General features: G+C 38.9%; 1 protein-coding gene across 2 annotated transcripts in view; it reads left to right on the top strand.

The window, feature by feature from the left end:
- TMEM245 (transmembrane protein 245) overlaps positions 1-20,944 on the top strand; it is a 104,311-nt gene that overhangs the window by 67,373 nt on the left and 15,994 nt on the right. For both annotated transcript variants that reach the window (XM_049896278.1, XM_049896277.1), the window contains 3 exons: positions 3,940-4,062; positions 4,203-4,348; positions 19,551-19,651. In XM_049896278.1, the coding sequence (XP_049752235.1) occupies positions 3,940-4,062; positions 4,203-4,348; positions 19,551-19,651 (370 nt within the window). The remainder of the gene's footprint in view (positions 1-3,939; positions 4,063-4,202; positions 4,349-19,550; positions 19,652-20,944) is intronic.

Below are 20,944 nucleotides of genomic sequence, written 5' to 3'. Positions count from 1 at the left end.
GCGGTCCCTCTGTAGTTGAAGAGTATCCTAGAGATGCTCAACCATGAAGTATATGGGCAATGCTGTGGGCTTTCACATAGGTATCCTAGTCCCCTTAAGCTAACCAAAAAAACCAAATCAAACCCACTGCCGTCGAGTCGATTCTGACTCATAGCAACCCTGTAGGGCAGAGTAGAACTGCCCCATAGAATTTCCAAGGAGCACCTGGCGGATTCGAACTGCTGGCCTGTTGGTTAGCAGCCTTAGCACTTAACCACTACGCCACCAGGTTTTCCTTAAGCTGACCAGAATGCTTTAAATCCATTGGTGCGTCTTCACTAAGAATAAATCTTTTACCCTTGCATGCCGTTGTAATGTGCATTGGTCATTAGGAATATTGGTTCACTCATTTTTGTACATCTTCTAAATATCAACACATTTTGTTATACAGTATTTAAAAAAAAAAAAAAACACGTTTCTTTGATACTTGCACCTATCTCATCAGAAAAAAATTTTAAGTATTAGGAGGCTCTCAGGGTCATGATGACCAATATAGATTTTCAAAAATTCTAATTTTTTTTTGAAAGCTCACGTTATCATTGACAGCAAATTCTATCAGTCATTTCCCTTGAAGTGACCGGCTCACTTTATTCATTTTTGAGAAAACTTCTGCCAAATACCAAGTATGCCAGCCTTGTTTTATGTGGAAATGATATTCTATGAAAAAATGACTAGTTCAGCTCTTACCTCGATCACAGAAGTGCTTTTCCTCCAGACAGCCATCGTACTTTACTAACCATCAGACGTGTTTTAGACTTACTTATCATTTACCACACGGGATATTAAAAAGGCATATACTCAAGAATAGATATTTAATAAAATTAATAATTTTTATTGCTTCCTAAAGGGCATTCCTAAGTGAAATTGGCACGAAGTCTGTGGTGGTGAAGAATACAGTGAATACTAGCACAGTTTGGTGCCACTGCCTTGTTTTGGGCTAAGGCACCAGCCATTATACCCACCATTGTTTATGTACCATCAGTGCAAATGTCAACACAGTGAAAAAGGCAGTGTTCGGGTATTACGAAAATTGTTTTGACCTCACAGACCCCCAAAGGATCTTGGAGACTCTAGTTGTCCAGAGGCTACACTTTGAGAACCACTTTTCTAACTTGTGGAATACCTGTTAGTCACATGCTGGGCCTCCGACATGGATTTCTTAATGTAAAAGAAAATCTTTTCCATTTTCCATCACTTTTTCTGTTTCTTCCCCAGGAAATGGCTTCAACTTTACTTTTTAACTTAGATTGAATTTTTTATTTCTGCCATCGTATTTGTAATATCCAGCAGCTCTTTCTTATTTTCTGAACCATCCTTTTTTATTTCTCTGAGGATATTAATAACAAAATTATTAAAAAGTCTTCTGCTCTCTGTTTGCTCTGAATTTCTTTAAAGTTTATTTTACCTTCTTTTTCATATTAGAGGCTATCCTGAAATGTCTGGTGATCCTTGGCAGTCTGTTCATTTTTAAGAGTGAAGCACTAAAAAGCCAGTTAGAAGGTCACAAGCAGAGCAGCCTATAGAAAAGCCCTAGAATTCCACCCATTTGCATGACCTTCTTGATATTCTTTCAGTACTTATGTTGTTACCCTTGACTAGACTAAAGGCAAACTTGGCTAGTGTTTTCTGCTTTTGACTTAGGATACATTTCGTCTATATAGATCTTTCTAGTTTTTAGAGTTTCAAGTGCCTTGTTATTGCTTGTGGGAAGTCCCTGGGTGGTACAAATGGTTAGTGCACTTGGCTCCTAACCAAGAGGTTGGAGGTTTGAGTTCACTCAGAGATACCTCAGAAGAAAGGCCTGGTGATCTAATTTTAAAATACCAGCTATTAAAAACCCTGTGGAGCACAGTTCTACTCTAACACACGTGGGGTTGCCCTGAGTCAGAATTGACTCTGGGGCAGCTGGGGGTGGGGTTCTTGCTTGTGGTTTCATTTACTTCCTCCTTTTGAGCCTGGCATATAAACGGTTAACGTTCACGTCTTTTCCTCTGTCTTCTCCCAACTGATCTTGTATACAAGAAAGATTACTTGATTGTTGTTGGAGGCTATCAGTCTATAATTACTATATTCAGTTAATTTTTTAGGAGTTACCACAGGGGCTTTTTTTTTTTTTTTATCAGTATGACCCAGAAACTATTTAAAATGTTTTTGGATAAAAATTCCAAAACAACTGAAACCCCCAAAAGAATGCTTGTCGAAACCACAAGTAAAGGCATTGTTGGTTTGTTTCTTCAAATCAGTGGCATTGTTAATTCAGCCTTTATTCCACAAGGTCAAACAGTCAGTCATGCATATTTTTGTAGGCATTAATGAAGCATTTTCAAGATTTTATATAAGGAGTTTTTGTAAATGGAACCAGCCTGCCAAAATTCTCTTATGAAGGCTGAGCTGAGGTTTGCAAGAAATGCCGAGAGCAACAAAATATGCTTTTATAACTGATACATTTGAGGTAGGAAAAGAATGGATAGGCCTTTCTTTAATAGAACAGATGGTATAACTCGAACACATGACAAAAAGCAGAACTGCTGTTTTGGCAAGGGCACCAAAATAAAAATCAGACATTATGAGTTCTGGTCCCAGCTCTGGTTCCGCTTATTAGTTTATGCCCTTGGGGAAGTTTTAAAAATTCTCTGAGTCTCAGTTTGCATATCTGTAAACTAGAGATGATCTTATCTGCATTACTTTCCTCACAGCACTGCTGTGAGGTTTATGGAAGCATTTTGAAAACTGTAATGAAAGGTGTTTTTCTGATAATTTTGTTTCCATGTTTTCTTTAAGAAAAAGGACGATTTGGGAAAAATAGAACAGATGTTATCATAAGAGAATTTAAGTTCATGAAGAGATAGGTAATGAAAACATGCAGGTATGCTGTAGGTATAATACATCTTCCTTTAGTAGTATTTTAACATACAATAATAACTTCCTCCATCCTAATATCTAGTTCTAGTGGATTTGTAGGGGATGGAACAACTGAACTTGGTAGGTCTTAATATAAGGATCCTTGTCTAATTCAGGAAAGACTTTTAGCTGCAAAATTCTGCCCTTGGTCCTCTCTGTTCATTACATTTATTGTGCTTTTGTAGTGTTCTCTCTCAGGAGTCTAGGACCAGGACCAGATTACTCTGGGTATGACATGAAAGTGATGCTGTCTGCATTTATAGATGAATCTAAGTTGGGGATGGCAACAAATCTAAAGGGGGGAGGGGTGCAGCTAATAAGACAAAAATGCTAGAATTTCATGGCCTGAACGTTGAACTCTAAAGGAATAAAGTACTTATGATCCTTTGAACTTTAATATAACCATAGGTTGCATTTTGGCTTATTTTCCTGTAGGTATTTTTTTCTATACATATCATTTTTTACAGTTATAATCATACTATATTTAACATTTTTGTATCCTGCTTTTTAAACATGGCCTTATATCATAAGTAGTTTTCTTTGTTACAATAAAAAGGTTTTTATGGCTGCCTAATATTATTTTAGGAGCCCTGGTGACACAGTGGTTAAGCATTCACAAAGGTCAGTGGTTTAAACCTATCAGACATACCGTGGGAGAAAGGTGCGACAGTCTGCTTTCGTAAAGATTTACAGCCTTGGAAACCCTGTGGGGCAGCTCTACTCTGTCCTGCAGCGTCACTAAAAGTCAGAAATGACTCAATGGCAACGAGTTTTGGGGTTTTTTTTGGGGGGGGGTATTATTTTGAGTGAATTTACCATAACTTGACCATTTTGCTTACTATTGAACATTTCAATGTTTTGTTTTTTTCCTTTTAAATTATGTTCAGTTCTTTTCTTTCCAGTTCCTGGTACTGAAACGTTAGGTTAAAAGCATACCAGATCACGTGGAAACCTTTTCATGAGATTCAGTTCTGATATCTAGCTTTCCCTCCTCTTTAGATCTTAGAGTCTCTGTGGATTGTTATGAGCCGGAACGTGAGCCTGCTTTTTACCACTGTCACTACGCTCCTGACCATTCTCTTCTACAGCGGGACTGCCCTTCTCAATTTTGTACTGTCTCTGGTATGTACATATAGATAAGTACACTTGACATTTCCTTCAGCATTAAAGCATGTTCACGGTTCCATTTGCTTTTGTGAATGTTTATCTTCCTGTAGTTCCCAAATGTGATTTTTTAGGAGATACTCTCCTTTGTTTTGCAGATAATTTTCCTGACCACACTATTTTATCTATTAAGTTCCAGTGATGAGTACTACAAGCCCGTGAAGTGGGTGATAAGCCTGACACCATTATCTCAGCCAGGTCCTTCTTCTAATATTATTGGCCAGTCTGTGGAAGAAGCTATCAGGTAAGAATAAGATTTATGCTATTCTTCTATTTCCTTCAGAAGTTTGTTTTCTGTCTTGAGCTTCCCAGTAACATTCAGTGTTAAACTAGTAAAGGTCTCTGATACTTTCAAGATTTTTGTCTCCTTCTGAGAATATAGTATGAGCAGTGCAAACGTTAATAAAATTCAAAGCCCTTTTAATATCTTGCTCTCAAGCCTGCGGTTCACAAAGATTTTATGTCCTGTCCCCATCAGTTTTTTGCTCCCCAGCAGGTTTTTGCTCTAGCTTCTGTTATATCACTTGTTTAGGAGAACCTCCCCTCCCCCTGCCATCACAGGCAGACGTCACCTTCTCTCAGAAGCCTCCTTCAGTTTTTAGGAATTCCAGCTTTGCCCAGGGAGGAGAGCAGGCAGCCTTTCTATTTTCCCCTTCTCCCTCAGTGGCCAGGCTGTGCCCTCTGCAGGGGTTGTGTTGGACACTGGAAATGTAAAAGTCCTTGGTTTTCCTAAGTCATAGGCTCTGTGTGCATCACAGGTTCTGGCCAGAAACTTTTTTTTAATTGTGCCTTAAGCAAAAGTTTACAAATCAAGTCAGTGTCTCATATAAAAACTTATACACACCTTGCTGTGTACTCCTAGCTGCTTTCCCCCTAATGAGACAGCATACTCTTCTTCTCCAACGTGTATTCCCTGTATCCATTCAACCAGCTCCTGTCCCCCTCTGCCTTCTCATCTCTCCTCCAGGCAGGCGCTGCCCACATAGTCTTATGTGTCTACTTGAGCCAAGAAGCTCACTCCTCACCAGTATCATTTTCTGTCTTATAGTCTAGTCTAATCCCTTTTAGAAGAGTTGGCTTCAGGAATGGTTCCAGCCTTGGGCTAACAGAGGGCCTGAGGACCGTGACTTCTGTGGCCAGAAACTTTTGTCATGCCCTCTGGGGTCCATGTATTGCAGATTTGGTTTCTGAATGAGATTCCTCTTCAACTTTTATTATTGATAAAAGTTTTTTCCAGCTCACTGGCTCCCAGCTTCCTTTTATATTTCCTCTTTATCATTTCTGGTAGAAAGAGGCCTTTTGCAGCCCTGGCCGCTCCAAGCTCTTCCCCCAACCTCTGTCCTCATTGCTGTTAACTCAGTAACAAGACTTTACTACCTTTTTACTTCTTGTGAGTGGCTACTCAAACTAAAACTTAAAGTAATCTATTAGAGCTTCTTCCCTAATGAGCTATTAGCCAGGTAGCCTTAAGCTTCTCTTGAAGAGTAAATCTTTGGCTGGCATTGGTGTTCCAACATACACCTAAAAAATGCTACTGTTTGCAACTAGTCAGTCTTCCACAGAAATCTTGCTTTGAACTGGTAGTCCTGTAACAGCTGATCCTTTTTCATTGTATTCATGTAAACAACTGGTAAGGCTACTCCTTTGATCTCTGGACAAGCCTCAGTTACAATCAAGTAGGATGCATGTTCCTAAAATGTGATGTCTCTGGAAACTTTTTGTAGGTGTCCTTCCTGTTTCCTGCTAGCAATGCCTAGGTAAAGTCTTCACCAGTATCTTGCTTCTTTGACTGGACACCAAGTCAGATCAGAAAATAATTGTTATTATTCTTAGTTCCTGTGTGCCCTGGGGTATTCATGCGGGGGCCATCCATGTAAAAATTCCAGATTTGGGGGATGTATCATCTAATGTAACAGCTTTCAGAATGAAGCTGTCCTGGGGAAATGGTCTTACTGGCTTTAGTATCCCTTCTAAGCCTATGTGACTGTAGGTTGCCATTCTTATTAAGTGAATGAAATGATGGAAATTTCAGCACTAGATTAGTTTTTGTTTATTTAAATGACATGATTCTGACTCAAAAAAGTCTGTGCAAATTCTACCAAAAAAGGAAAATTAAACACCTACTTTCCCAATAGAACAAAGCTGTTGAACCAACCATATCGGGCTGGCAGGAATCCTCTTGTCAGCGTGACTAAGTGAAACCCTATAGAAAAATATCTACCTTGTCCCTAAAAAATTTCAAGAAAGATGATGCTTCATTTTAGTATAGTAACCTATAGTAGCACAGACTTTGAATTTCAAAAATACTTTTTTATTTTAAAAATCACGTCTCTCCAATTTTCTTATATTCTCCTTTCTTAGAGTGAACCACTTGCTGAGCATCCTGTATTTAAAAATCTGCTGTCTTATTTCCATACCTCCTTTGTTTTGGTGCTGTGGTTGCTGAGAGAGCTATGATTCACACCTAGGTCCAGCTGATTCAAAACACATGTCCTCTTGTTGTACCACGATGCCTTCTTCCAGGAGGAGCTGTTTAGGGGAGAAGATCATGAGTTAAATTTGTGATGGTGTTAATCCCATTCAAATGGGCATATGATACATGTGGCTGGAAATACACGTCTAAAAAAAAATTAGCAACCTGTCATAAAAAAAAAAAAAAATTCACCAGTACTACAATCCTAATAGTTCTCAAAACAGATGCGTTTTTTTGAGTCTGGTAAATATGGTACAGACTAGAGAACTTGCTATAGCCTGGGAAATTTTTCTAACCATAGCTGTATCCAGTTATATAAAGATTATAATTCAAGATGATTTTTAGCAGTCTAAGTCTTTTTTGTCTATTTCTTTACTTGGTCAAATTCAAGACTTAAAATATACAGATTCTTCTGAAGAGCCTTCATGTGCCTAGGACTACATGTACATACATACATACGTATGTGTACATATATCTATATGTGTGTGTATATATTTGTGTATTTGTGTCTTTGTGTATGTATGAACGATAGCAGTGACTCCTGTTTCTAAGAGCTCTTGTCAAATTTTTCATTCTGAAGGAGTATAAGCAAGAAGGAATGTTTCTTTATGAAGAAAGATTTTTAAGAGGAAAAATATTATACAAGTGATTATCAAAATATTACTGTAATATAGTCAGTTTAGTCTGCAAATTATCAGTGATAGGTTTTATGAGTATCAATCATTAATCGTCATAATTAAGTGGAAAATCACTGCACTCATTTTATATGATTCATTAATAAGTTAAAAGTGTAATTTAAATTAGGAGTTAACTACATGACCAGATTTTGAAATCGTCTTTGTTTTTCAAGCTTTGCCTTCAGAAGTATATGGCTGCTTTATAATCACTATCTCACTGAAGTTTTGAAACTTTATTATTATTGTGGATTCTGAATAAGTGTTCTTCTAAATTGAGTATGTTTATGATTGAGTTTCCAGCTGATGAGAATTTGAGTTAGTGGCATGCACCCTTTATCCCCAGACCATTTTCCTCCCCTTAGCAGCATGCTGTCTGCTGAATGTATGCATCACACTCCTCCTCCTTGACGCTCCCCTTCTGCTTGCTCTGGTGGAGATATTGCACATTACTAAGTTGCATGTTGTCACGGCCTCAGTGCAATTTAGTATGTGTGATATTTTCACACGAGTGCATGCACACAGGTATGGCTCTTGCTTGCTGAGATCACAGCTTTCAGTGCTGGTGGGTGGGAGTTCCAGTGATGAGAGTTTCCTTTAGAAAGTGAACATTCTTCCCATCCTAACCATCGATTTTGGAGAATTAGAAGTATTTTGTTTTAAAAAATCAGTGTTGATCATTTAGTAAGTCAGTATTTCCATTTTTGACTGAGTAAATTAAATATTCATTGGAAAGAAATTATCACGGACTTAAGGTTCTAAACAATACTTGTTTAAATGTGTAAGGAAGAGTTTAAAGCTGTAAGAAAGTGTATTTCCATTTATTTGAAGGGCTGCCTCTCCTAACACCGAAATAGCGAGGCAGAATCTCTTATACGTATTTGGGAAAATAAAATTACCTAGAATTCTTAAATAGTAATCAGGCCAGTAATATAATACCTTTTTACCCTACGCATTTAAAGATTGGTCAAATAAACCTAAACCTTTACTTTTTTTTTTTTAATTAACTTTTATTGAGCTTCAAGTGAACGTTTACAAATCAAGTCAAACTGTCACATATAAGTTTATATACACCTTACTCCGTACTCCCACTTGCTCTCCCCCTAATGAGTCGGCCCTTCCAGTCTCTCCTTTCGTGACATTTTTGCCAGCTTCCAACTCTCTCTATCCTCCTATTCCCCCTCCAGACAGGAGATGCCAACACAGTCTCAAGTGTCCACCTGATACAAGTAGCTCACTCTTCATCAGCATCTCTCTCCTACTCACTGGCCAGTCCCTTTCATGTGTGATGAGTTGTCTTCGGGAATGGTTCCTGTCCTGTGCCAACAGAAGGTTTGGGGACGATGACTGCCGGGATTCCTCTAGTCTCCGTCAGACCATTAAGTATGGTCTTTTTATGAGAATTTGGGGTCTGCATCCCACTGCTCTCCTGCTCCCTCAGGGGTTCTCTGTTGTGCTCCCTGTCAGGGCAGTCGTCGGTTGTAGCCGGGCACCAGTTAGTTCTTCTGGTCTCAGGATGATGTAGGTCTCTGGTTCATGTGGCCCTTTCTGTCTCTTGGGCTCTTAGTTGTCGTGTGACCTTGGTGTTCTTCATTCTCCTTTGCTCCAGGTGGGTTGAGACCAACTGATGCATCTTAGATGGCCGCTTGTTAGCATTTAAGACCTCAGACGCCACATTTCAAAGTGGGATGCAGAATGTTTTCATAATAGAACTATTTTGCCAATTGACTTAGAAGTCCCCTTAAACCATGGTCCCCAAACCCCCGCCCTTGCTCCGCTGACCTTTGAAGCATTCATTTTATCCCGGAAACTTCTTTGCTTTTGGGTCCAGTCCAATTGAGCTGACCTTCCATGTATTGAGTATTGTCCTTCCCTTCACCTAAAGCAGTTCTTATCTACTAACTAATCAGTAAAAAACCCTCTCCCACCCTCCCTCCCTCCCCCCGTCGTAACCCCAAAAGTATGTGTTCTTCTCAGTTTATACTATTTCTCAAGATCTTATAATAGTGGTCTTATACAATATTTGTCCTTTTGCCTCCGACTAATTTCGCTTAGCATAATGCCTTCCAGGTTCCTCCATGTTACGAAATGTTTCACAGATTCGTCACTGTTCTTTATCGATGCGTAGTATTCCATTGTGTGAATATACCACAGTTTATTTATCCATTCATCCGTTGATGGACACCTTGGTTGCTTCCAGCTTTTTGCTGTTGTAAACAGAGCTGCAATAAACATGGGTGTGCATACATCTGTTTGTGTGAAGGCTCTTATTTCTCTAGGGTATATTCATTCTGAGGAGTGAGATTTCTGGGTTTTATGGTCGTTCTATTTCTAACTGTTTAAGATAACGCCAGATGGATTTCCAAAGTGGTTGTACCATTTTACATTCCCACCAGCAGTGTATAAGAGTTCCAGTCTCTCCGCAGCCTCTCCAACATTTATTATTTTGTGTTTTTTTGATTAATGCCAGCCTTGTTGGAGTGAGATGGAATCTCATCAGAGTTTTGATTTGCATTTCTCTAATGGCTAATGATCGAGAGCATTTTCTCATGTATCTGTTGGCTGCCTGAATATCTTCTTTTGTGAAGTGCGTGTTCATCTCCTTTGCCCACTTCTTGATTGGCTTGCTTGTCTTTTTGTGGTTGAGTTTTGACAGAATCATATAGATTTTAGAGATCAGGCACTGGTCAGAGATGTCATAGCTGAAAATTCTTTCCCAATCTGTAGGTGGTCTTTTTACTCTTTTGGTGAAGTCTTCAGATGAGCATAGGTGTTTGATTATTAGGAGCTCCCAGTTATCTGGTTTCTCTTCATCATTTTTGGTAATGTTTTGTATTCTGTTTATGCCTTGTATTAGGGCTCCTAAGGTTGTCCCTATTTTTTCTTCCATGATCTTTATCGTTTTAGTCTTTGTGTTTAGGTCTTTGATCCACTTGGAGTTAGTTTTTGTGCATGGTGTGAGGTATGGGTCCTGTTTCATTTTTTTGCAAATGGATATCCAGTTATGCCAGCACCATTTGTTAAAAAGACTATCTTTTCCCCAATTAACTGACACTGGGCCTTTGTCAAATATCAGTTGCTCATACTTGGATGGATTTATATCTGGGTTCTCAATTCTGTTCCATTGGTCTATGTGCCTGTTGTTGTACCAGTACCAGGCTGTTTTGACTACTGTAGCTGTATAATAGTTTCTGAAATCAGGTAGAGTGAGGCCTCCCACTTTCTTCTTTTTCAGTAATACTTTGCTTATCCGAGGCTTCTTTCCCTTCCATATGAAACTGGTGATTTGTTTCTCTATCACATTAAAAAATGACATTGGAATTTGGATGGGAAATGCATTGTATATATAGATGGCTTTTGGTAGAATAGACATTTTTACTATGTTAAGTCTTCCTATCCATGAGCAAGGTATGTTTTTCCACTTAAGTATGTCCTTTTTAATTTCTTGTAGTAGTGCTTTGTAGTTTTCTTTGTATAGGTCTTTTACATCTTTGGTAAGATTTAATCCTAAGTATTTTATCTTCTTGGGGGCTACTGTGAATGGTATTGATTTGGTGATTTCCTCTTTGATGTTCTTTTTGTTGATGTAGAGGAATCCAGGTGATTTTTGTATGTTTATCTCACAACCTGAGACTCTGCAAAACTCTTCTATTAGTTTCAGTACTTTTCTGGAGGATTCCTTAGGGTTTTCTGTGTATAAGATCATGTCATCTGCAAATAGAGATAATTTTACTTCCTCCTTGCCAATCCGGATGCCCTTTATTTCTTTGTCTAGCCTAATTGCTCTGGCTAGGACCTCTAGCACAATGTGGAATAAGAGCGGTGATAAAGGGCATCCTTGTCTGGTTCCCGTTCTCAAGGGAAATGCTTTCAGGCTCTCTCCATTTAGAGTGATGTTGGCTGTTGGCTTTGTATAGATGCCCTTTATTATGTTGAGGAATTTTCCTTCAATTCCTATTTTGCTGAGAGTTTTTATCATAAATGGGTCTTGGACTTTGTCAAATGTCTTTTCTGCATCAATTGATAAGATCATGTGGTTTTTGTCTTTTGTTTTATTTATATGGTGGATTACATTAATGGTTTTCTAATATTAAACCAGCCTTGCATACCCGGTATAAATCCCACTTGGTCATGATGGATTAATTTTTTGATATGTTGTTGAATTCTATTGGCTAGAATTTTGTTGAGGATTTTTGCATCTATGTTCATGAGGGATATAGGTCTGTAATTTTCTTTTTTTGTGATGTCTTTACCTGGTTTTGGTATCAGGGAGATGGTGGCTTCATAGAATGAGTTAGGTAGTATTCCGTCAGTTTCTATGCTTTGAAATACCTTTAGTAGTAGTGGTGTTAACTCTTCTCTGAAAGTTTGGTAGAACTCTGCAGTGAAGCCGTCTGGGCCAGGGCTTTTTTTTGTTGGGAGTTTTTTGACTACTGTTTCAATCTCTTTTTTTGTTATGGGTCTATTTAGTTGTTCTACTTCTGATTGTGTTAGTTTAGGTAGGTAGTGTTTTTCCAGGAATTCTTCCATTTCTTCTAGGTTTGCAAATTTGTTAGAGTACAGTTTTTCGTAGTAATCTGATATGATTCTTTTAATTTCAGTTGAGTCTGTTGTGATGTGGCCCATCTCGTTTCTTATTCAGGTTATTTGTTTCATTTCCTGTATTTCTTTGGTCAGTCTGGCCAATGGTTTATCAATTTTGTTAATTTTTTCGAAGAACCAGCTTTTGTCTTTGTTAATTCTTTCAATTGTTTTTCTGTTCTCTAATTCATTTAATTCAGCTCTGATTTTTATTATTTATTTTCTTCTGGTGCCTGATGGATTCTTTTGTTGCTCACTTTCTATTTGTTCAAGTTGTAGGGACAGTTCTCTGATTTTGGCTCGGTCTTCTTTTTGTATATGTGCATTTATCGATATAAATTGACCTCTGAGCACTGCTTTTGCTGTGTCCCAGAGGTTTTGATAGGAAGTATTTTCATTCTCGTTACATTCTATGAATTTCCTTATTCCCTCCTTAATGTCTTCTATAACCCAGTCTTTTTTCCGGAGGGTATTGTTTATTGTTTAGTTTCCAGATATTTGATTTCTTTTCCCTCATTTTTCTGTTATTGATTTCCACTTTTATGGCCTTGTGGTCTGAGAAGATGCTTTGTAATATTTCGATGTTTTGGATTCTGCAAAGGTTTGTTTTATGACCTAATATGTGGTCTATTCTAGAGAATGTTCCATGTGCACTAGAAAAAAAAGTATACTTTGCAGCAGTTGGGTGGAGAGTTCTGTATAAATCAATGAGGTCAAGTTGGTTGATTGTTGTAATTAGGTCTTCCGTGTCTATTGAGCTTCTTACTGGATGTCCTGTCTTTCTCCGAAAGTGGTGTGTTGAAGTCTCCTACTGTAATTGTGGAGGTGTCTATCTCACTTTTCAGTTCTGTTAAAATTTGATTTATGTATCTTGCAGCCCTGTCGTTGGGTGCATAAATATTTAATATGGTTATATCTTCCTGGTCAATTGTGCCTTTTATCATTATGTAGTGTCCTTCTTTATCCTTTGTGGTGGATTTAAGTTTAAAGTCTATTTTGTCAGAAATTAATATTGCTACTCCTCTTCTTTTTCCTTATTGTTTGCTTGATATATTTTTTTTCCATCCTTTGAGTTTTAGTTTGTGTTTGTATCTCTAAGTCTAAGGTGTTTCTCTTGTAGGCAGCATATAGACGGATTGTGTTTCTTTATCCAGTCTGAGACTCTCTGTCTCTTTATTGATGCATTTAGTCCATTTACATTTAGCGTAATTATAGATAAGTATGTGTTTAGTGCTGTCCTTTTGATGCCTTTTTATGTGTGTTGTTGACAATTTCATTTTTCCACTTACTTTTTTGTGCTGAGACGTTTTTCTTTGTAAACTGTGTGATCCTCATTTTCATAGTGTTTGACTTTATGTTTGCTGAGTCGTTACGTTTTTCTTGGTTTTTATTTTGAGTTATGGAGTTGTTATACCTCTTTGTGGTTACCTTAATATTTACCCCTATTTTTCTAAGTAAAAACCTAACTTGTATTGTCCTATATCGCCTTGTATCCCTCTCCATATGGCAGTTCTGTGCCACCGGTATTTAGTCCCTCTTTTTGATCATTGTGATCTTTTACATGTTGACTTCAATGATTCCCTGTTTTGAGCATTTTTTTTTTTTTTAATCTTAATTTGTTTTTGTGATTTCCCTATTTGAGTTGATACCAGGATGTTCTGTTCTGTGACCTTGTGTTGTGCTGGTATCTGATATTATCGGTTTTCTGACCAAACAATTTCCTTTAGTATTTCTTGTAGCTTTGGTTTGGTTTTTGCAAATTCTCTTAGCTTGTGTTTATCTGTAAATATCTTAATTTTGCCTTCATATTTCAGAGAGAGTTTTGCTGGATATATGATCCTTGGCTGGCAGTTTTTCTCCTTCAGTGCCATGGATGTGTCATCCCATTGCCTTCTTGCCTGCATGGTTTCTGCTGAGTGGGCTGAACTTACTCTTGTTGATTCTCCCTTGTAGGAGACCTTTCTTTTATCCCTGGCTACTTTTACAATTTTCTCTTTATCTTTGGTTTTGGCAAGTTTGATGATAATATGTCTTGGTGTTTTTCTTTTTGGATCAGTCTTAAATGGGGTTCGATGAGCATCTTGGATAGATATCCTTTCGTCTTTCATGATGTCAGGGAAGTTTTCTGTCAGCAGATCTTCAACTATTCTCTCTGTTTTCTGTCCTCCCTCCCTGTTCTGGGACTCCAATCACACGGAAGTTATCCTTCTTGATAGAGTCCCACATAACCTTTACTTTTTTAAGTTTCCAAGGAAAAGGACTTTTAAAAATTTTTCTTGTATTTGTCATTGTGATGCTTTGAAAATTGGCAGATTCATTTTAATAAGCTTATAATGGAGCAAGTTTTGAGATATAAATGTTTACTCTTTACCTGTGTAATTTTAACAGCCCCTTTTTATATAGAAAAATGTGTTATGTTAATTTTTTAGATATCACGGAAGTAAGCACTGATGATCACTAGGCAGTGCCATGGATACAAACCATGCATTAATAATATAAAAATATTGAATTAATATCACTACTTCTGGATGATCTGATGTGATGCCGCTATTGGATCACTTCTGTCAGTGACTCACTAGATTTTCCATTGAGGAGGGAAGGTTTCTGTGTAAGTGTCCCTCCCCCTGTCTCCCTTAGCAGCTCTCTAGGTCTGCATGTACAGCCTGACCATTCCCCTCACCCTGGAAATGAGGAGTCCCCCAGGTTTCTGTACATATTACTGTGGAAGGGGGTTTCTGGGGCAGGTGAACAAAGAAAGACAGAACAATATAACTTCTGAAGAGGGGTTGGGTCATAGATCAGGGGAGATGGGAAATACTTGTTGCAACTGATGATCTTAAGTGCTGTGTCTCTAGAAGGTGATGTGCTCCTCTCCACTTCCTCACCTTCTACTTGAGACATACCATATTGCAGTGAGGATAGAATACTGGCAAGGTAAATAAGAGAGTGGTAGTCTTTCTGTTTGACCTTTAGAAAGATACGAGGGTGGAACCAATGTAAGTAAATGTTGTGAAGTAGGCAGAATTTGATTTTGGGTTCATCACTCCTCTTTTTCCTTGTTTCCATTCTTCTTCCTTAGACATGCTCTTCCCTGGTCTCAGCTATTCAGGCCCTCATACTCTGAGTGCATAGAGCTTCTTGACTACAGTTTGTCCTCCCCACCCTGCTCCTTGCTTCAGATCGCATTCCATTGAAAGCAGGTCACCTAATCAAATTCTAAATTGTTTTGTCAGTTTTCTCTTGCGCAGCTTAAAAAAGCAACAGGAGCCATTTTGTTGGTCAGAAATGAGAGGGCCAATGTTCATGAAGAAGTAGCAGTTTTATTTTAGAGTTTTATGAAGCATGCAGACAAAGAGCTTGATAAGAATTAAAGATCCTAACTGATAATTTGAAATCAGCTCAAGCCCCTGGTACAGAGGAGATGTGTGTGTGTATATATGTGTGTGCATGTGTATTTATGCAAATGAGACACGTATACACACACCTTTAGTGCCACACAGGATAAATATACAATTAGGGGGAAATTTAGAAGCAGAGAAAAAGCTGATTGTATGCATGACTCTTAGAACTTTTACCCCACAGAGAGATGTGCTTAGGTGGGGTGAATTAAATTGGATACACTATAAGCCAGCCTTCTAGTGGAGAAGGACCTGTCCCATGATGGTCTACATGTGGTGTGGGGCAGGGGAACATCTATAGTATTCAATAAATAGTGTTCATCTATGGTGTTACAGTTGACTGTAACAGCGGAAGGTCTCTGAGTGAGGAAGTGGCCTTGTTAAAAAGGGTAGCCTCCAGCTCAGCAGCTCATTTCATTTTCTTCTCCCATTGAGCTAAATCAGACCTGCTGAGGCTGCTCAGCTGAGCTAACAAAAGAGGGTAGGAAAAGAGCCTCCAGTGCCTTCTGAATTGGATTCTCTTCAATTGCTGAGTGGTGAGAGAACTTAGAGATATTGTTAGAGAACAAGTGCTAGTAATCTTTGAGGAATCACTGGAAGGAGGTCCCAGAAGACTGAATATAGGCATATATTATTCAAAAGAAGGGGACAGGGTAGAGAATGACTATGTATTATATAAATAATAGACTGGTGAACTTGATATAGATTTCCTATAAATTTCTGTAGTGGTACTCGATCATATAATATATGAGCAGTTATAAAGGGAAGGAAATGCGCAGTGGAACCATGGATTCACACAGAACAAGTCATGTATAGTAACTGTCATAAACTGCCATAAGTCAGAGTCTACCATGGTTTTTGCAAGAGATTTGATTAAATATAATGTCTTTCCTTGATAGCAAAACAGGGAAATGTTCACCAAATTTGAATATCCAGAGTATTGATTAATGGGTTGATACCAGGCTATGACTGGAACGAGGTATTGATCATTCACTGGTGTGATTATCAGGGATATTCTTGCATTGATTAAACTAATAATTTCTGGCAACCCATTGAAGCTCTATTGTGCATGCCATTAGTTATGTGCCAGATAAAGTTTTATTTGATTATGAGAATAAATTACTCTTAGTAGTCTCTGAACTTTAAGTTCCAAAGAACCTGCGAGATGAGTGATTATATGCTTAGTATTTTGGGTTATTGTTCATATAGCCTGATCAGTACCTTTCAATTTAAAAATAACTAAATCAAAACCTGCTGGTATGGTACTTGTACTTAAGCACTGCCATACCCTATACCTCTTCATCAGAAAGCAAAAATGGGTATACTTCCAAAAATTGGAAGGAGGAAAGAGAAGCTTACCATATGCAGTCTTTACAAACTTTACTCCATTCCTTGGCTTGTGGCCCCTTCCCCCATTTTCAAGGACAGCAACATAGCATCTTCAGATAGCTTCCTCTTTCTCTTACCTCTCCTTCCTTTCTCTGATTCTGACCCTATTGCCTCCCTCTTTTCTTTTTTTTAATTTTTTAAAATTGAGGCTCAAGTAAATTATACTATTTTAAAGTGCATAATTTAGTGGTTTCGAGTATATTCACAATTTGTGCAACCATTGCCAGTGTCTAATTCCAGGATTGCTTCCCTCTTATAAGGACCTTTGTGATTATATCGGGCTCATCTGGATAATCCAGGATAATCCCCCCATCTCAAGATCCTTAACTTAATCATACCTGCAGAGTCTCTTTTGCCATGTAAGGTAACATATTCATAGGTTCTGGGGATTAGGACATGGACATCTTTGTGGGACCATAGCTCTTAACTACTACGACACCAGGGTTTCCCATTTCTAGTCAAATTTAGTACTTTTTTTCTTAGTCCTCATTCCCATTAATCTATCTGCGGTATTTCACCTTTTTATCTTTCCCTCCTCAAAAATTCCTTTTCCTGTGGTCTCTGGAAATACCACACACTGGTGATTTTCTTTCCTCTACACAAATGATGTCATTGTCTCCTTGACTGATGTATCTTTGTCCTTTGGTCCTTTATGAGAACGCAGCCCATTGCCCATTTTCTCTAGGCTTACCCCTTAGGATTTTTATCCTTCCTTATGATTAATCTTTTCTGCTGCATCTTAAATGTTTTGTCTTTAGTTTTCTGTTAAGCCTTGTCTCTTATTTCCAGTTATCTCTAGGGTATTTTCATCATCCTTATTGGCTTACCATAGCTCAAACAAAACTTACCCCCGTTTCTTCCATGTCCTTTCCCATTCTGGGCATCTCCTTGTCTTTGAGACACTGCCACTCTTAGACCCTTTAAGCTTAAAACCTGAAACTGTCATCTCCTCTTTTTTCTCTGTCTCCTCCATTCAGTTACTTTTCAGATCCTTTATATTTCCTGTAGACTGTCTCATTTCCTTTCAGTCTTCTTGAAACCACTTGTATCTCAACCCTTACTGTCAGGTCACGTGGCACCTTTAAGACATTCTCAAGTGAAATCTTGGTCAGGACAACAAATAAAGTTTCACAGTTTGGGCAACCACTCTATCACCAAATCCGTGTCCCAGAACCTTATGAAATGACTGAATCGCTAGATTCCAGAGCTTGATTTTACTCTTACACTATACCTCTTAGAATGCTTTGGAAAAGCTTGGTGTTTTCTTTTTGTGTGTTCAAGTGTTTCCTTTGCTGCTACTGTCTCTGCCTTTTGGAGTACAGATAACTTTTTCTCATGAATACGAGTATCTCCCCCGCCCTCAACAAAATCCCGTTTTCTGTAATTGGTGGTACCTTGGGATTATTTCCAGTTATTGCCTTTATGCTCTCTTCTGAACAACTCCTTATGTCTCCTTCTTACACTGTGCTACCTTGTTAACCTTCCAACTGGAAAGCAAAAATGAACTACCGAAATTGTAGATTTTTCCTTTTAATCTCTGAATATGTGTTTGTTTTTATCTCCCTTGTATTTTCTGATTTTACTTTGGAGTTAAATAGAATTTTTTCTCATAAATTCTTCCCACATGACCTGCATTCTTTGATAGCGTTTACAGCAGAAGTTACATTTGAGGCTTGGTTATATAGTTGAATAAGTGTGGGAAACTGATAATTGTTGATGAGAAAGGACTGATGAAGTATAAGTTCCACTATTCCTCACTTGCTCTTCCCAATGGGGAGAGCTGGCCACAGCCTGAATTTCTTAGAGTTTGACTGTATTCTCTGAAACACATTGCTCACATGTTTAATTTTGTTTCCATCTCTTCTGGCCATGAACTATATGCTTCAGAAGTGAAAAAGAGATGAACTATTGAAGTGGATAGGGTATTGTTAAGGTGCTTCATTACATTTATTTTTTCCTCATCAGAAACTTTAAGCACAGTTTACCAAACATGTATTTTCAGGGTTCTAAAACTGTGTCTAGATCTTTTGTTTCTTCAAAATAAAATGAAAACAGGTTCTTGGTGCAGGAGAAAAATTGAAACTGTTAACAGATTGGGAATGAAGTAGCTAAAGTCCTGCAAGTACAGTCATGTGCCGCATAACATCCATTTGGGCAATGTCAGACTGCATATATGTCCATGGTCCCATAAGTTTTTTTTTTTTTTATTAAGGGAAACCTGCTCTCCTTTTGTTTATTATTTCCCCCTAATGGTTTTAAAGATTCCAAGCCCCCAGAGTGAATGAGCAGCAAGGCTCCAGTGTGCATCCCAGTCCCCGAAGTGCCCTCTCCACATCCTCCTTCCCCGCCACCCAGCAGGTGTGCAGCCTTTCACTCCTGGCATAGAGCAGTGCCTGCCATAGCTGTTCCGCTCCTGCCTTGGGTGGGGCACTTGCGGGCTTCTGGTTCCGACTGGCAGTAGTGGCAGTGGCCACACGTGATCAGGAAGTAGCAACACCAACAGGGTGGCAACAGCCTGGGTCACCACCGCCAGCAATGTTCCTGGCGCGCACACACGCACGCGCACACACACACACCTCCCCTGCACCGTGATGTGCGCAAAGTCCTGATTTCACTGCTAGTGTATACCCCTCCTGGCCCAGCTGCACACCTGGCAAGGCCAGCCTCTTGTATCCAGTGGATACAGTTCTGGAGCTTTGTCTGTCGGGCACCCATAAGGTTTTAATATAATAGGCTTTCGGGGACTTAACTACGGATCGTATGGGGACTGCCTGTGTATAATATGGTGTTTGCACAATGTCCAAATCGCGTAACGTCCTATTTCACGGAACATATCATGGATGTTAAGTGACACATACCTGTAGTGATTTTGCTGAATCACAAAACGATACTATGCTTATTTAATTTCTCTTTTATCTTTGGACATTCTAGAGGGGTGTTTGATGCTTCCCTCAAAATGGCTGGCTTCTATGGACTGTATACCTGGCTGACGCATACTATATTTGGCATCAATATTGTCTTCATACCATCAGGTAACAACCATACCATAATTTCTATTGTGCTTTATTTAAAGAAATTAAGACATTTTACATGCATTAGGAAATGTCTTCTTTGTCAAGTTTGAAACATTAAATTTTACACCTGGCGATCCAGTCCAGTCTAGATTAGAAACAGAGATGTGATTTGTAATATGTTTATTGCTGTATCTCCAGAAGCTAAACAATGTCATCACATAGAAAACATTTTGTAAATATTTGTTAAATGACTGAATGCCCTAGTACTCTGCACAGCACTTAATCAGCGCTCAGTAAGTGTTTGAACTGAACTGGTTGGCAGGGACCAATGAGTTATCAAATAGCTTTGTTCCATTTGGGGTACCGTCCTGGGGGCAAGTTGCATGCTCCTGAGGGCACATAGGCTCCATCCATACATCCCAAGATCTGTTCTGATAATACCTTAATTCCATAAACACTGAGTGTGTAGGGATTCTGAGTTTCATGACCATCTTATTCTTTTTCCTCTATGTTATCTTTTCCTCATTCCTTCTACTTTTTCTTCCTGTATTTCTGTAGCTGCTTATCTTTTTTTTTTTTTTTTTTTTTAAAGTGAAAGTTTACGAATTGGGTCAGTTTCTCATATAAAAATTTACATACACCTTGCCATACACTCCTAATTGCTCTCCCTCCAATGAGGGAGCACAGTTCTTCCCTTCACTCTCTCTCCTCATGTCCATTTGGGTAGCTTCTGGCCCCCTCTGCCCTCTCATCCCCCTCCAGACAGGAGATGCCAACATAGTCTCATGTGTCCACTTGATTCAAGAAGCTCCTTCTTCACCAGTATCATTTTCTATCCCCTATTCCAGTCCAATCCCTGTCTGAAGAGTTGGCTTTGGGAATGGTTCCTGTACTGGGCTCACAGAAGGTCTGGGGACCATGGCCTCTGGGGTCCCTCCAGTCCCAGTCTGACCATTAAGCCTGGTCTTTTTATGAGAATTTGAGGTCTGCATCCCACTGCTCTCCTGTTCCCTCAGGGTTTCTCTGCTGAGTTCCCTGTCAGGGCAGTCATCTGTTGTGGCGCGGCACCATCTAGTTTTTCTGGTCTCAGGCTGATGTAGTCTCTGGTTTATGGCCCTTTTTGTTTCTTAGGCTCGTAATCACCTTGTGTCTTTGGTGTTCTCCTTCTTCCTTGCTCCAGGTGGGTTGAGAGCAATTGATGCATCTTAGATGGCCGCTTGCTAGCATTTAAGACCCCAAAAGTGTGGCTGCTTATCTTCCTAAGTATATCTGCCTTCCATATTTACTTCTACCACCATTTTTTTCTCCTTT

The sequence above is a fragment of the Elephas maximus genome, chromosome 9 (genome assembly GCF_024166365.1).
Source record: "Elephas maximus indicus isolate mEleMax1 chromosome 9, mEleMax1 primary haplotype, whole genome shotgun sequence".
NCBI classification, from domain to species: domain Eukaryota; kingdom Metazoa; phylum Chordata; class Mammalia; order Proboscidea; family Elephantidae; genus Elephas; species Elephas maximus.
This window is presented reverse-complemented; position numbering and strand designations above follow the sequence as displayed.